The sequence below is a fragment of the Poecile atricapillus genome, chromosome 2 (genome assembly GCF_030490865.1).
Source record: "Poecile atricapillus isolate bPoeAtr1 chromosome 2, bPoeAtr1.hap1, whole genome shotgun sequence".
NCBI classification, from domain to species: Eukaryota; Metazoa; Chordata; class Aves; order Passeriformes; family Paridae; genus Poecile; species Poecile atricapillus.
This window is the reverse complement of record NC_081250.1, coordinates 121,007,917-121,025,558: the sequence shown is the minus strand read 5'-3', so window position 1 is coordinate 121,025,558 and position 17,642 is coordinate 121,007,917. Positions and strand designations below refer to the sequence as shown.

General features: G+C 37.1%; 1 protein-coding gene across 1 annotated transcript; it reads left to right on the top strand.

The window, feature by feature from the left end:
• The first annotated feature begins 48 nt into the window (after positions 1-48).
• Positions 49-16,203, top strand: LACTB2 (lactamase beta 2). Its single transcript, XM_058832205.1, has 7 exons — positions 49-280; positions 832-995; positions 2,312-2,435; positions 5,153-5,331; positions 9,288-9,436; positions 11,332-11,413; positions 14,029-16,203. The coding sequence occupies exons 1-7, from the start codon at positions 159-161 to the stop codon at positions 14,070-14,072; spliced, it is 864 nt and encodes a 287-aa protein (XP_058688188.1). The 5' UTR covers positions 49-158; the 3' UTR covers positions 14,073-16,203.
• The last annotated feature ends 1,439 nt before the right edge of the window (positions 16,204-17,642 follow it).

Below are 17,642 nucleotides of genomic sequence, written 5' to 3'. Positions count from 1 at the left end.
TCACGGGCGGGCAGAAGGCACCGCCTCACGGGCGGGTAGGGGGGCACCGCCTCACGGGCGGGTAGGGGGGCGGAGCGCGGGCCACAGAGCCTTCCGCTCTCCCGGCCTGTGGCGTCGTGAGGAAAGCGGAGCCGCGAGTTCGGGAATTCGCCGCAGAGATGGTGTCGCTGCTGCCGCGCATCGAGCAGCTCTCGTCGCGGGTGGTGCGGGTGCTGGGCTGCAACCCGGGGCCCATGACCCTGCAGGGCACCAACACCTACCTGGTGGGCACCGGGCACAGGTACCGACACTGCTCGGAGAACGGGGCAGGGCACGGTGGACGAGGCTCCGCTGCCCCGGCCCCGCTTGGGGACCGTGCGCTGCCTCCGGCTCGAAAGGCCGCTACCGGCCCCTTCCCAGAACCCTCAGTCAGCGTTAAAAAGGGCAGAGAAACCGTGCAGCGTTGCTTTGAGGAGCTGGTACGCGGAGGCGGCTTGGGCGGGTGGATGTGGAGTCTTGTCAGGGCGACCCTTGGCCAAGGCCAGGAATTCAGTGAGGGGAGCGGGCGTGTGCCTCAGGCCGCGCAGCTCCCCCGCGGTACTGAACCGTGGCTTCTGCCACTTGTCGCGGAGTTGTAAATGCGTGGCCTACATTTGTTACTTATCCCACTTTTGAAATCGTGAAGGCCCGGAGGTGGAATACCAGGAGGCAAAAGGTGACGTCTGGATATGGAGACATCCATTATTGCTAAATTTCCATTTGTTGACTTATTAGTATTACTTGGCTGTCATATGAGCACTCTTTATTCTCTGGTATGTGTCTCTCCCTCCCTTTTTTGTGGCCTGTGTGTAGAAGAGTCCTTATTGACACCGGGGAGCCAGCTATTCCTGAATATATCAGCTGTTTAAAGCAGGCACTGTCAGAGTTCAACATCGCGATTCAAGAAATTTTAGTGACACACTGGCATCGTGATCATACTGGTGGAATACCGGATATCTGCAAAAACATCCCAAATGGTAGGCCAGAGATTTCGGATATTGCTGAAAATGTTAGATACATGGCAAGGAAAACATTAACCGAGTGCTTCTGTGCAAATCAACTGGATTGTTCTGTAATTGCTGTATAAACTACATGCAATTTCATGATTCTGCTGCAGTGTGTAGATTGAGAGCAATGAATAATCTGAATGTAATAGTTGTAGTACTACAGGTTTGCTTCAATACCTGTGCATACTTTCATAGTGAATTTTTCTTATGTGTGAATACTGAAAACCTAGTTTACTATCAGCAAGGTATTAAGAGATGTGAGAAAAACTTGATGCTGCTTCTGTTTTACTTAGATAGCAGTGATAAATTTATTGTTATTTCCACTTTTGTAAAAACAAATAGCTTGAATTTTGAAAAAAAAATGGGCATAACTTTAGGATTCCTTCCAGGAGCCCATTAGTAGCTGTTGCCAAATTCATAGGTCTCAGAGCACAAAGGGAAAGCAGTAGAGCAGTCTGCAAGTAAAGTCTGATCTAAAAATGTGTATTCTGTGTTAATAAACAGTAAGAGACATTTCTGTGTTAGTATCTGAGAAGAGAATAAGCAGTATGGATAATGTGGTAATTCTTGGCACTGTTGGACTTTGTCATGAGCTTTGTCACAGGCTTAATGTTGTAAAGGTGCCAGGCGCTTATTTGCAAGGAAGCCTGGGCACTCCTGAAAACAGTTGGTGTCTTGGAGACGTGGATGGGTATATTGGTGCCTTGGTGAGGATTTTGGGCTTGCCAGACTATCAGTGTGGTTGTAAGGACTAGCAAGGGATACATATGTCTTTCTGGGTTGCTATCTATAGCTGTTCCAGCCAAGGTGTTTGCACTGTGCATTCTGTATTCAGAATGATAAAAGCTGAGAGAAGTTACAGGTCAAAAAGTCTTCGTCCAACTTTAGGCAAATGTTGAGTAATGCTTCTGTGAATCATAAAGCAAAATGTGAGCACAGAAATCTTAGTGGCATTATAAAAACTTGGGGGAATTGGCTCATGAGCCAAGAAGGGACATGTGTAAAATATAATCATTACTGATCTTTATTTATTTTTTTCTAACTTCAAATTTGTTGCTGGTACAGAGTGCTGTATTCAGAATCAGTGGCTTTCACTGTTCAGTGGTTTTGGCTCTGGAATAAGCTTGTTCTCCAAATACCAAGTTACTTTACAGAATTTGTTGTTATTACTTTTGTATTCATATCGTGTGAGAATTAATAGTACTTATTCAAAAAGTAACCTGCCTGTGGAATTACATTAGTGATAAATTCAAAACATTGTTTTCTTTGCTTTCCTTAAATATTAGACTCGGATTATCGCGTATGTAAGCTCCCTCGTGTCCCTCACCGTGAAGAAACAATAGAAGGAGGACATAAATATTTTTATCTTAAGGATGGAGATGTGGTACAGACAGAGGGAGCCACACTCAGGTAACCATGAATTTCTACAAGTTCTGTTTTCTTCAGAATTCTGACATGTACATGTATCCTAACTTCCAATGACTGCCAGTCCATACATCCAATCTTTTCAGCACTTATGCATGTAGATTTCTTATCATGATCCAGCAGGATATTTTAATTGACATTGACATTGTTTTTATGCATGGGAATTATCAGAAATTAGCCTTTGGATTTAGTCTTTGGACTCAGCAGAGAAATTAACAATATTTCCCTAGAAAAACACTTTCTCCAGGAAAATGGAATAATATTTTACACGTTTTCTCATCACTCTTACATAATTAGTTGCTATTAAAATTGTGGTAGTGTGGCTGGATTATTTACCATGCCTTTCTTTTTACTTTAAAAATATATCCCTAGGAGAGTCTAAAACTTTTAATACTTAAAATGTTAAATTTTACAAGAACCTATGAGGTTCTTGTAGGGTGCCAGTTTTGGAGAACTTCCTTCCATGGCACATACTGCCTATAATGTTAATCTGAATGAGTGTAAAACAGAAGCTACTGTGCCTCACTAAAGCACACACAGAATAAAAAGATCTTACCATTCTGTTCTCAGACTCCTTTCATTAACAAGGCAATATTCCTATACGGATGAAGTTTGCTTGTTTTTGTCAGTTTAGATGGGAACTACATCCCACTTGTAGAATATGTCACTTGGTTGATTGGAAGGAAAAAACATGTAAGAGGAAAAGGGATGTATTTTGTCCAAAAGCATTTTATTAGTGTAAAAATGTAAGTTAAAAGAGTATTATATTGCATACTGAAGACCTTTCACTACCCTAAGTGGCCTATGTTTGGAAAAAAATTTGGAGATAGAAAATAATTTTTTTAATTTCTATCCAAATCAGTCAAGGATTAGCACATTTTGAAGTTTGGGGCTGTGGAGGACCAGGCATAGGCATATTTTGTCTCAGACATTCTGACTAGCAGCAGGGAAGTTGGGATTGGCAGGGAGAGTCCCCTGGAGGTGGGACAGCACGATCCTGAGCCAACTTCCTTTTCTGCTTTCAGATTCATATTTTCATCAGTCCCCCACCTCAGGTCTGTGTGTGGAGGGCTCAAACAGACCGGCTGTGCTGTTGTTGGAGTTGGGAGCTTGTTGAAGAGTGAAAAATGTAGGGCTTGTTGCCAACACCTGTGAGAAGTTTGTTGTGATGACTGGGAGCTTGTTGAGGTGTGTCCTCAAAGTGAAGGGCTTCTTAGCCAACACTTCTGAGACCAAATAGTGGGCTAATTTATACCAGAAAGCATGGGAGTTCCCAGACACATAGTCTCATGTCCTGATGAAGAGAATTTATAGCAAACATCACAGCCCATGCAGGTGGGTTGTGACAGGGGTAATGCAGCCAAACTTTTTATGGTTGATTAAAAGCAAGTATTCTCACCCAAGTTAATTTGGTAACCGCTTTAAGGATACTCTTAGACTCGCCACTGGTTCCAAAATATCAGTATCTGCATGTTAAATTTTAGTTAGCAACCTTCAGGTTTCCAAGGTGTGCCGCAGTGAGGGGTCAAGACACGCTAGCAGCACCTTTCCACACACTGTTTGGCATTCTCTTTCTGCTATTTTGCCATGTTAATGGTTTGGCTTCCTGGTAAAATTTCATCAAGAACTGAAGGATACCATTTCCCAAAGGTGAGCCTACAGCCCATCAACTTGATTTTGATGTTGCCTCCATAGGGTGATGGCTTGCCTGCTTTCTGCTGAGCTTGGTATTCAGTAGCAGCTGGAAGTCTTGCATCAGATGATGCTGCACTTGTGGTCTCCCAGCCCTGCATCAGCATGGCTGGGAGCTGTTTAGCCTTGCCCTGTGCACCACACTTGGCACCAGCTCTGTCAGTTCCTGATCACTGCTTTGATGCATCTGCCATTAACAAGAAGATTCTAATTTGTATCAGCAGGGATTGGAGTTGTGTTACTTTCAGTCTACATCAGCCTCAGCATAAGGCCCTTCTGCTTTTCAGAAATCATCATGAAAGGACACCCCAGTTCAGCTCCTTGGCAGCTCAGGTTACCATATACTATATACATACCCACTGTCCCTTTGCTGCATGCTAACACAGCCCTCGTCCAAGATGTGGGTCCTTCATCCTTATCATGCAGGTGTTTCATGACCTGCACATAGAACAACTGAAAGACCTTTGTATGGCTCTTTATATTTGACAGTTGTGCTCCACTGTGCTATGGGGCTTTCAGGGAAAAGTAAATTTTTGGAGACTGAACTTTAGCTGGGTCAGGTTCAGGAGTTTGTAGTTAATTTCTAAAAGAATAGATATTATCCTTACCCTCCTTCCGAAGTACAACATTTTTGTGAATAACTTCACGTGTTTCAATCTGGAAATAACGTGTCAATTTTATTTTTTAAGGCTTCAGAATGAGGCCTTCTATAACAGAAATTCTATGTGGCTAGCCAGCTCCTTTAATGCACTCATATTATGGGTGTGTTATGTAAGTGAAAGCATGTTAGAGATGATTGGTGTTCTCTACATGGTATAAGAAAATGGATTTGGATTAGGCAAAGTGATACCTGTTTACATCAATTTCCAGCCTTTTTTGGTCAGGTTTTTTCTGTTATGGTTCTTGTTATGGGCTGCTTTGCAAGTGTGGTATTTTAACATAATTTGTTCTGGCTGCAAAAATGAAGTATATATGCTATATGAAAAACATTGGCTTTTTTTGTTCTTCAGAGTTTTATATACACCAGGACACACTGATGATCATATGATTTTACATCTAGAAGAGGAAAATGCTGTATTTTCTGGTGACTGTATTTTAGGGGAAGGAACAACAGTAATAGAAGACCTGTCTGATTACATGAAAACTTTGAAAAAGTTGTTAGAAATGAAACCAGATTTGATTTATCCAGGTAAGTGGTTTTGGTTTTAATTGCTCTTTTACTGTGTAATTTTTAAATATCTCCTCTAAGAATTTGATAACTATTATTACAATCAAACATAATTCCTGATGTAATAATTCAAGTTAATAAGCAGTATGCTAAGCTGACTTTGTCATGGTGGTTTACAAAGCTTAAAATTTTCAGTGATAGGTATCTTTCCTTTCTGAAATTTCTCCATTTGAGGGTGGGTCTTGTCTTTCTGTGCCCAAAGACTCCAGGGGCCAAAATTTTTCACTATTGGAATTGTACAGCATATTTAATTTTCTTATATTACTTTATCCCTGTGCTTGAATGTTATCCTGGAAGAAAAAATAATAGTTGTTCTTTTGTTCCTTTTCATCCCCACATACACTGAACATGAATAACCTAGTAATGTTTTTTGAGAGACCTGTATGTCCTTTGAAGTACAAATTAATCACATATTCATCTTGGAAAGCTGCAGAACTGTACAGTGGTTGTCTTAGTTAATGACTTAGGTTAATTTTGAACAAGAGCCAAGAGGCCAAAATGTTCAAGAAGTAAGTTGCCTATTCATTCAGTCTATGGCTTTCCTTTCTTTTCCTCCCTCTCCTCCAAACCTTGAGAATGCATTTACTTTTCATATATCCCACATGTCTGTTTGACAAGACTACATTTTAAGAATTCATTATGTAACTAAGGTTTAAGCTCCTCATTTGCTTTTTCAGAGCTACATCTCAGGATTTTTTCAGACTTTTTCTGTTTTATCTTCAACTTGTCATTCCAAGCTACTGTATCTATGTCCTCAGTTGTGCCTGTTCCATTAGCCATCTATGTTTAGCCTACTCTCTTGTGTTCGCTCTTAAAATAGCCTTCTTTTGAAGTATGTGTCCTTTAAGATCAAGGCATAAAAACACTGTTTAAGAAGAACATTCTCACATATTCCATAGATGTGGAGTTTGATGTAGACAGAATAGTGACTTGGTCATATTTATTGACCTAACTACTGTTAAAACTAACAATATTTTAGCCTCCAGAATTTCAGTCAAATTTTTTACTTTCTTTCTTAATACCTGCAAAATGCAGTCTGTTCCTCTAACTGAATTTCTGCCTCCCAAAACCCCATATATGCCAAATTCTGTTTGGTTTATCAATTTTATCTGTTGTATTTTACTCTGTTCTTAACAGTTATATATCTAGATTATACATTCACCAAGGATAAACATCTGTGCTCTTTATTTGTGTTTGCTACTGTTTTAACAGTGTTCATACTGGACTTGCAATTAGGAAGTCAGTCTGACATTGTGCATTTTCAGTGATGATAGCTAAGTACTGAGCTGGAACTAACTTTTTTCATCCATGCACCACAAAATGTATCTGCAGTTGTGCAGAAGGTGCTATTGCCCAATCAGAACAATTGTTGGTACTTTGGGGTATAACTGCAGCAGAAGTAGTTTGCTTTACCACTATGTTCTATACAAGCCAAGCAGTCTGTGTTGAAATATTAGGTCTTCATAATTCTTGACCTGTTTCTCTTTCCCCCACCCATGCTTTAGCACTCATGTGGTAGCTTCAGAATTGCATGAATTTTTGTAACAAACTGAGTGCTGGCTACATGAGAGTAGGTGAATTTTGTTAATCCTTCCCCTTCTATGTGTTGTTTTTTTATTTTTTAATTTAATGTGGGACTGACTTGGGTGCAACACTCATGATATCTAATTGCAGATAATATTTTATGAGAATCCTTGGGACAAGAAAAGGGCGTTTTAGTCAGCAGAGGGCTCCCCATCCTGTAATAATAAACAGTGTTCCTTGGTAATACAGAAAAAAATGGTACTGGAATTAGGACTCTGTGGAAGATTTCATGAGCCAATTCTTCACTTCTGTCCTTTGTACTGTAATTTAGAGAATCTCACACTTCAGAATGTGTTGTGAGGAAATAATGTCTGTCTGATATTAAAGCTGAATTAATTGAAAGATGGTCATATTGTGAGAGTGCTTTTCATATGCTCAGAAACATTTTACATTTATTCAGCTATTAATCCATTTATTCATTAATAAATAATTGTCTTGCTGTCCCTGAAAAATGATGGATGGGAAAGTTTCACATCTGGATTTAGTTCCAAACTTTCTGAGATCATTTAATGTACATATATGCATACACAGCAGCTACAGATTAGATGATGTAATGGATATGAAGTCTCTTTAGCTTTGCAAAATGTGGGTTCCATTTCAGGTTCTGACATTGGTCTTGGACTACCAAGTCAATTAAATCACTTGGAAGAGTAGGGCCAGGATTTAAGAATGCATTGTGATTCCATGTGCAACCCTTAATTTTGATCACTTCAGTGAGATTTCTGTCATTAGAGAATGCAGGAGAATGGACATCTAACATTACAGTCTCTGCTTTGTATATCTTACTATATTTTTTCTAAACTTTCAGTTTTGGATATATAAATGGTAACAGAGATAATGTTATACTTGTAATTTATTTTGTAAGGAGAAATAGCTTCATATTAAATATGTTTGAAATCATTAAATATGAATTCATATGCCAGTATAGCTTTATATTTACACATTATAGATCTTGTATTTATAGTACTTATTTAAACAAGGTAAGTTTCAATGTATATGTAGTAATTTCAAATGTGCTGAAGTGAGTATGTAAGTTGAGATATGTATAAATATTTTGACTTATAGAAAGATAGATTCCTTTGACACTTTAGTTCAAAACATGAAAAATCAGTTGCTCTTTTTCTATAGGCTGCCTGTCCTCAGGGAAAATAAGCCTAAGAACTAAAAGCCCATTTAATCAGTAAACCCAAAAGTACAAAGAATACAGTGATTTTTTTGAATAGTCAGAGTACCTCAAAAGACACTGATTTTCATGATACCAAATAACTTCTAAAGAAAGCAATGTTTTTTTAAAGTAGTTTCTTTTCAACTAATTTTATAAATTAGTTAGAGTTTACTCAGAGGGCAGAGCTGGAAGTTGCTGTTGCTATTTCAGTTGGATTGTACAGGTAAAGTAGGAAATCTTGCTATAAAAAGCATGTGATGAATATTTGTGCAAGTCAGTTTCTCTATAGGTAACACAATAATTTTAATTTCTATGCATGTAGCTCTCATGGCTGAGCAGTATTTTCTCTGTCATTTTCATGTACCCTGAGACAGTATTTGATTTTTTTATAAAGGTTAGTGCTTTATCAATTAAGCCCTTTCATAATGATTCAAAGACCTATCAGTAAGCTGAACATTTCTGATCTCCCACAGTCAGTCCAGGAAAAACATGTGGTTTGGTTATTAGCCAGACATAAAATGATCCACCTATAACTTTCCGTGTGCCTTCCATTTTTCCTGCCCAGACATATTCCGACTGCCTTGCTTATTTGTCTTCTATTGATTTTTATTTTATAAAAACACTCACAACAGTTTTTAAAGTCATAAAATGCAGTGTTTGAATCAGTTTTGAAGATCTGTTTGGGAAAATTACCTGTCACAATTAAAGATCTCACCTTGGTGTTTGTCCCAACAGGACAGTAGTACCCGAGTCCTTTGCATCAGGCATTAATGTACAAATGCCAGTATCAGTTTAAATTATTAGTATCAACTTTATTTGGGGAGAGGAAGACAGGCAAACAAAGATAATACAATAATCTGAATCTGATCTTTTAAATCTGTTCAGCAGTGAGCTCCTTTCCTTTTTCCTAATTGCCTAAAGTAGTCTTCCCTTGCTTTTCTTATTCCATTTGAAGTGTTCCCTTTTCCCCATTCAGACTTTCAATATCCTAATTCTTCCTTTCCATCTTAATGCCTTGCAGATGCAGACTGTAATACAGATATTCAGACCTTTTTCTCATGACTTTTAAATCTACTAGAGTTTACATAAGAATGTTTCAATTATTCAGTAGTGTACTTAATTACAAATGTAAGTAATAGTGCTCTGGTACATGTGTTTTGATTTTTAGGTCATGGCCCAGTAGTACGTGATGCAAATACTAGAATCCAAAACTACATTTCTCACCGACTTGCGCGTGAACAGCAAATTCTAAATGTTTTCCAGAAAAATACTGGGAAATCATACACATCCTCGGAGCTTGTGAATATAGTATACAAGGTAATTGTTGATTAAAAGTTTTTAGGTCAAACTAAAGAAAATTGAGGTTAGGTTCATAAAACTTGTATGTAACAGTGTTGGTCTTTGAGTGAAAATCATGGTGGCTGTTTAAAAGGCATAAAATATATTTCTGCCTGTTCAGGGTTCACTTATGACTGTGTCTTTAAATTGTCTTGTTTAAGGACTTTATTGGAGTGAGGCCCACACGATTCTTACAAACTTATTTAACTATTCAGGTCTTAGGCACAGTTTCATAAGACTGAGCAAAAATAAAGTTGTAGTGCTTGATTCAAATTGAAAATTGACTGTTAGTTGTGGATTTCCCAAAGTGTATTTGGAGTCTCCTGGAGAATGGTTGAAAACTTTAAGTTCAAAAAACTTGAATCAAAAACTTTATTTATCAGTCTGCAGGAGGTTACAGGTGAACTGCAGTTCCACAGAGAATGCTATTGCAGCTCAGATGTTGGCTAGCTTATCTGTATCATTAGACTTGTGTAACAGTACTTTGTTGGTACTTCGTTATCCTTCATGTAACCTCTGCAATTTTTCCTTGTGGTGTGGGGTTGCCATCCTAAAGAGCAGAGATAAGAGATACAGTATTTCTGTTTTCAAGGAAGGTGTCAAAGTGGCCAATGGCTGTGGTTTGTGAACAGGTCTGTAGCAGCTTCACAGCTCCTTTTTCATGGTTCTGCTGATATCCAGTTTCCAAAAGAGTGACTATGTCACAGTGAACATCTTGCAGTGCTGATGTACCATTACCCATATCCATTCAGCTTCTGCAGTTCTCCTGCCTAACCAACTAGGTTTCAAGTATAGACCCATTCTCATGTTTCTGTAATCACAAACCACTTGTCCTGTTTATATAAGTATTTCTTCAGTACTATTACAGCTTATATTACTAAAAAAGTACATGCTTTCAAAATATTCTCAAGGCTCACAATTCATTTAACTAATTTTCTAGTGAATTTTCCTGCCACACATATTGTTTGAAGAACTTTTTAATTTTCAAAAACGAAAAAAGTGCTCTACCTTTAGGATCCTAGAGCTAGAGAGGGGGATTTTGAGCAATTATCATACAATCATAGAATTGTTTGGGTTGGAAGGGACTTTAAAGCAATTTCTGTTCTCCCTGCCATGGGCAGAGACACCTTCCACAACACCAGGTTGCTCAAAGCCCCCCATCCACCTTGTCCTTGAACCCTTGTAGAGATGGGGCATCCACAGCTTTTCTGAGCAACAGATGCTTTTTATATAATGAGCATTGAAGAGTTGTAAGAGATATTTTGTCCTCCTGAAGAAGTAACATTTTTAATTGTTTACTCATTTACAGATGCTAATTGTTACAGGATATTTAACTATGCAAGTGTTGTCATGGAATAGAAGTGATAGATATCTGTGGAGAAATGTATCATAAGTTACCACCTCTGGATGTGTTCAAAAAAAAGACTGGATGTGGTACTCAGTGCCGTGGTCTAGTTGTGGTGTTAGGGCATGGGTTGGACTTGATGATATTGAAAGTCTCTTCCAACCTAGTCATTCTGTTGAAATATTCTGTTGAAATAAGTTTATCTTGAAAAATACTCAGCTACACTGACAATCCAGGATAGACCAAGCTCAGAAGAGGAGTCTTAGTGCTGGCCAAAGTTTCATCATACAAATGGATAATGCAAAAAACAGAGCAAAGTAAACAAAAATGTGTTGTTAGGCTACTCATTTAACTGGTGTAAAACTGATTTACTCATCTTAGTTTCCTGATGTTACATAACTAACTAAATGTTCCCATACCGATTCAGAAGAGGAAGATCTGTGGTAATAAGCCATGGGTTCCATATGCTGAAAAAATAATTGAAAGATATTTAAACAAATACAAAATGCATATGTTTTGTTCCCATTAGGAAATCCCTGAAAATTTACTCCCAGCAGCAGAACATAACCTCCTAGTCCACTTGAAGAAGCTGGAAAAAGATGGAAAAGTGTGTAAGTTGTGGATGGAGGGTAGAAGGAGGGTTATTTTCATTTTAATGTTCTATGCACTATTTCTCATGTTATGTTATTTCAGTGTGTTATTTTCTAGGGGAAAAAAATGTGATTTTTTTGCAGTTGCTGTCCATCGGACAAATTGAAGTAGAGTAATATACAGAATGATGGTGTATTTGCAAACTTTTAGGAAACATTTTACTAAGTAGTTGAGTGCTTAGAGCTCTCATATATACCTTTATATTTTTATTTAAAACATACTATAGAATACATTCCTAATGCTAGCTTTTATACCGTCCTGTATTTTCTGAAATTCATACCTTAATATGCATATAAATAGCATGTTACAGGTTTACATTTAAGTTTCTGCCCATGCAGAAAAAAATATGCAATATTTTGCATAGTTTTGTGTGTATGTGTTGTAGAGACGATTAAATGTGAATTTTTACAATTTCTGATTAGTACAGTACCTAAGTAGGGCCTCTGTATTTAGTTTACTGTTTTTACATTGCACCTTTACTCTTAGTGAACAAGATGAAGTATTCTACTTCTGTAATGGCATGTGCATATGGAAACGTTACTCAGCCAAGGCTTAGGAAAATATTTCTTCCTGTACAATACATAACTGCACTCAGGACTGTCTATTTATAAGTAAATAATTACATGAATTTACAGCTGTTAAAGATTTTCAGCATTTACCAACCTGAATAACATCATGAAATTAGTGTATTTTTTTCTATTTCTTAAACCTTCTGTTTATCTTACTGATAGAATGGCTACTGGGTACTAACTGAGCAATTGAAACTGAATTTTTGTAATAACAACCTGCTTCTTATTCAAAGAAAATAGACTAGAGTCACATGAATGCAGTCATTACTGAAGTTCAGAAAATGTTCTCTTTGGGCTTGCTTTGTGCAGAATGCCATAGAAACTTTACCAACGTGGTACTTACTGCACCAGCTTTTAAATATTGTCTCAGTTCTTGCTTATTAACATACATCAGTGATCTGTACATATCTCCAGTTTTGTGCCACCAGATTCATCAAGGGCGTGAGGTGCTGTTGATTGTTTATCCCTTCTTTTCACACTCTAAGTAGTTCAAGCAACAGCATTTTCTATTGAGATCAGGTAGTGGATAAATTAACTTTCTCTTTAAAGGTAGTCTTCACTATAAGAGTGTCTGCATCTTGAATGCCCAGGAAATAATTTGGTTGAGAGAGCTACTGACTTAAGGGTCTGTTTTTTCAAAACCACCCTTTTCATGTCTACTGAACAAAAATAACTCAGTTTTTCTCAGAAATCACAGTTTTGAAAAGAGAGGAGATACAGTCATGTATCTGTTCAAAGTATCAACTATTTGAAATTATTAGAAAGATTAAATAACTAGAGGAGATTAGGAGATTTTTTATGATAGTCATAATAATTGTTGGGACTCTCCTACTCCAGGAGAGTAGTTGGCCCTTGATTCAGATGTGTGTCTTGTTTTTCTGGAAGCATAAGATGTTCCCTTTGAAGTTTGTTTTGGTTTTTAAACTTGAATTTGTGCTCACAGAGAAGGTGAGAAGCTATCTAATTGGAGCACTAGGGGCTGCTGAATTTTAAGTATAAGCTTAGGCCCAGACCTATGGTAAATGCTTAACATCACATGACCTTCACCCATTTTCCAGTTCGGATTAAGGGCATCTGTTAATTTGATTAGGGATTCTTTTGATTTGAGCATGTAGCATATACAAATGCTTGTGTACTCACGGCACTTACTCATTTGATTTTATTATCCAATTGATGTTTTTCCACCTACTCGGAGACTTTGCAGCATCTCAAGTTTTGTTCTCATTATGGAAGACTTGAGCTGTAGACATAACACTGTCTTGCGTAATTTTCTCAAAAGGTTTTTCCAAAGGAACATCTTGTCAGTATCAATAATGAATGTGTCAGGCGTATTACAACCTTATGAGCGAGTTGCTCATTGCAACTGATGGCCATATGCTGCCTGCTACAGTCATTAATTAACCACTTAATACTAGGGATTGTGGGTTTTCTTGGTAGGTAACTTTTATAACTGCAATTGGGAGTGACACTGCCTCTTACAAATGTGCTCCTCTTACTTAAAACAAAAATAAGGTCTTGTAAGCAGGAGTGTGGCACAATGCACATGTGTAAGCTTTATCCCATGGTTGGATATAAATAATTTGGTCATTATTTCACATCATAGCTGATGAAGACATGAAAATAATTTGGCTATTCTTAATTTAGCAGCACAGATTTTTTTTCCATCTAAAGGTTGTAAATTTCAGAAAATGCAAGAAGTGCTTTGCTACCTCAGATTTCTTAACATCTATAAAGTTTAATATATCAAACTTTAAATAACTAGAGGACTATTAAAACCTTTATATTCATCATTTTATACTGCTAGGTTATATTGTGAAACAGTTAATGTTTATCACCTTCAATTAAAACTGAACACTGGCATGAAGGAAAATATTTCGTTAGTTTTAATAAAAAATGTCATGTGTAGACATATATATGCATGTACAGGTTACATTTGGGATAATCTGATGTTTGTAAATAAAATTAAGTATTGGTTTGTGACTAATTTGGTTTCTTTTTCTTAACAGTACGTGATGAAACTCCCAGATTCAAATGGAAAAACAATTTATAAGTTAGGCAAGATTGCTCAGGAATGTATTTTATCTGCATGGTTGCTGTATAACAATGAGCTGGGACTGTATGTAAAATTAAAACTAATTTTTACTTTATTTTGGTTTTAGTGGTAACAATTTTAAAGCAATGTTACAGTAAGTTGACTAATATTTTTCACATTCTACTTTGTTGGAATTTTAAATTACCCTGGTGGGTACTGAGATAATAAAATTGAATGAGTGTGAAGAATTGAATCTTACCTTTATTATGAAACGCTATCATTGGTGGCAAAAGACAAATAGCACGGTCTTATAAACTTATAAACATTATAATATCTTAAAGCACTATTATAAACTTAGTCACGTAAAAGAAATCTCTAGCAAAATAAAACAACCAGAAAATATGTTAATCTAAACCTGGTTTCACCTGCTTGTGCTTCTGAAAAAGTAATTTTCTAGTAAGTTATCTGTACATTCCAAAAAACCAAGTTATTTTTGCTAACAGGTGTAAATACTGGGGTTTATGTTCCTTTTCTAATTCAGCTGGTTGCTCAGTGCAATAGGTTTTAATTTCAGTAATTAAATTACTTAATTAAAGTAATTTCAGGGTTTTGGGTTTTTTGATGAAAACACCACTTCTATGGAATTCATTCATAGGATTCATTAATCTTAACTAACGAGTGTCAAAAAATTGCAGAGTTGGAGCAGACTCTTAAATTCTTTATAAGATTCTGCAAGAAAGTGTTTAAAAAGATGTAAAAATTGAGATGCGTATTACACACCATATAAAGTTAACCTTGTCTGTGACATGATGACTAGCATTCTTCAATCCACTTAAAGTAGAAATAGTTTAACTAAGAGGTTGTATTTGGTTGTAAGATACTGTACAGTGTATTAAAGTACGTTTGGAGATGAATTTAACTTGAAAGTTCAGTTCTCTGTGAACCTTACATTTGCAAAATAGTATATAAATATTTGCATTACTTTGTGTATTCAAAGTGTGTGACATTTGATGATATATACATTTCTTATATTACTACTTAGCCTTAAAAAACAAAAGCAGATCTGAGATGTTTGAAAATATCAAGGACAAATATACGTCCTTGCAAATCTTTCACCATTCAATCCTGGACCCTCATTTGGAAACATGCATATATGTTTTGGCATTTAAGGCATGTCTTAATAATTGACATTATTTTATGAAGCTGATGGCATTTGTTTTGATCAGCTGAGACAAGTCCAAAACAGAAATACTCACAGGAACAGCAACCCAAAACAAATTCATATTCTGAAGTAGTAGGCAGACCCCTGAAGAAGGGAAATAATTACTTTCTGCTAAAATGATACTTCTTGCAAACTTCATTGTTCTGAAATTTGGCCCCATGATGGACACATGCTCACTTTTAATGTTTTCTGAAGTGCCATCTTGAGGTCTTTCTCAGGTCTCCTGGGTTTTCTTCCTATTGTATTTTCTATTTACTTACATTTTTCCAGGTACTTTTTATCCCTTCCTCCCACAAACTTTTTTTTCTTCAATTCCTTTTGGAATAATTACTCAGTTTTTGAATGGACTTATTTCCATTAATAATTAGTTTTCCTATAGCTGTTACATGAATTTATAGCTACCTTTTCCTTGTTAGGCATAAAAATATAATTATCACTGTTTTTTTGAGAAATATGAAAAGATAGTTTATATACTCTGAATGGTGTCATTCTGCTTCAAGGAAACAGAAGTATCAGTAAAATTACAGGGTTTTTTTTCTGAGGTCTAAGAACTTAAGACAGTAGGAAACTGGTGTGAGGATGTGGTGTCTCATTACCTTTCTGAGCTAAAGAAGTCTAATCTCACTTAACAATTTTCTTCTGTTTTACTATAAATTTCGAAATACATGGAAATGGCTTTAGAATGCACTTAAAGAATTGTTGGAACCTGCATGCAGTGAAGAAAACAAGAGGATACAAATAGAAAACTCCATGCTGTGCTGCAGTAAATGCCTGACATCTTCAAAAAAAAAAAAAAAAAAAGGAAAAAGGCTGTTTAACCAGACATGTCATTAATGACTGTGTGTGGTATCTTTGGAATATTAAGAGCAGAAATTGCACTGTTACTAAGATGTATTTATAATAAAGGATACTTGGCAATGGCATCTTGAAAAAGTCTCAGAGCTCCTTTTTGATTATGACAAATAGAATGTTTATTTTAAAAAGGTGACAATGTAAGATATGCCATATGTGTATAAAAAGGGGATTAGCCTGTTCACATCCCTCTGGTGAACATGTTCACCTGCGCAGAGTGCATTAAAAGTTACAAATACAAAGAAGGGAGGGGGCTATTTCTGTCTTAACAGGTTAGAAGGGCTATTGCCAGTTGCTGGGGTAACATTCTAAACAGCTGGGGACAGAAGGAAGCACAAACCATGTTTCCAGCCTTCCTGCTAGCTAATTTCAAGATCCCGTCCTAAGAGGCAACATCATTTATTACATTTAAGATCAAGACATTTGATGGTAGGTATCATCTCTTTGAAGTTTTCCATTCTGTTCCTTGCTGATTAGTTTGTGTTTGTTCTAAAGTACTGTTCTTGGTTCTATCTCTAAGCTTGTCTGATGACATGTAAATTCAGGAAAGGTTCCCAGATAGAAAGCTATTTGTGTCTTGTTACTGCAGGGGTCATAACATGTTTCCTGCAGAATTCTCCACAATCTTGCCACCTGAAACTCAGCCTTTGGCTTGGTTGGCAAGGTTTTGAGACACACAAACACACATTGATGGTACCTTCTGTGGTAAGATGCCAGAAACTCCTCTGACTCAGACTGTAGGGAACTTCCTTCCTAAATAATGTGATCATTTTGAAGCCTGGTGTTGGAAAATATGGATGTCTGGAATGAAATCTGGCAAACATAGACCAGCCACCCATGGCAAACAGCAGACTGAGGGCTGACCATCTGACTTTGCCTTAAGCGCCACACGAAACTTCATGTGGCCTGATAAAAGGAAGGTGTGGAAACTTCAGGTGAGGCAAGAGGTTGCCTTGTTCTCCATTTCAGTGTAGCAGTTTACAGTGTATCATCAGGACGAGCACACAGCCAAGCTGAAACCAAGGGCCTGTATGACAGGCTATCTAGCCAGGCACACGAGGCACTTGCTGATTAAAGCTTGAGGAAAGCCTGTCTTGTCCCAGTTAAGTCCTGTTTGTTATGTTCTGCAGAGATGAGATGACCTGATTTCTCTTAAGTCTGATGTGGGAAATAGATGCAACCTTATATTGCAGAAAGGAGTCCAGTTTTCAAATTTCACAGGTACAGTATGTTCTATCCATGATTATACGGTATACAATCAGGGATATACTTTCACACTGTTATTGTTGAAATAACGTCCTGCTTACCTTACATTTACACAATACTGGTACAGTCAGGGGCTTAAGGCATTTCTAGAATACAAAACATCTTGGGACTAAAATATGAATGCTCCTTCTGTTTAAACTTTAAAAAAAATATCCAGCAGTGAGGGGAATTTTTTCTGTAGCTTTTTCTATATTTTTAAGTGTCCTAGATCATCTCCAGACACCAAATATAGCTGTCTCATTATAAAT

What these genes read in the sequence shown, in the direction of transcription:
- LACTB2 (XM_058832205.1), top strand. Translation starts at nt 159, where the DNA reads ATGGTGTCGCTGCTGCCGCGCATCGAGCAGCTCTCGTCGCGGGTGGTG. An exon ending in CTGCAAAAACATCCCAAATG is followed by an intron (nt 996 to 2,311) that starts GTAGGCCAGAGA and finishes CTTAAATATTAG; the next exon opens with ACTCGGATTATCGCGTATGT. An exon ending in TTGTGAATATAGTATACAAG is followed by an intron (nt 9,437 to 11,331) that starts GTAATTGTTGAT and finishes TGTTCCCATTAG; the next exon opens with GAAATCCCTGAAAATTTACT.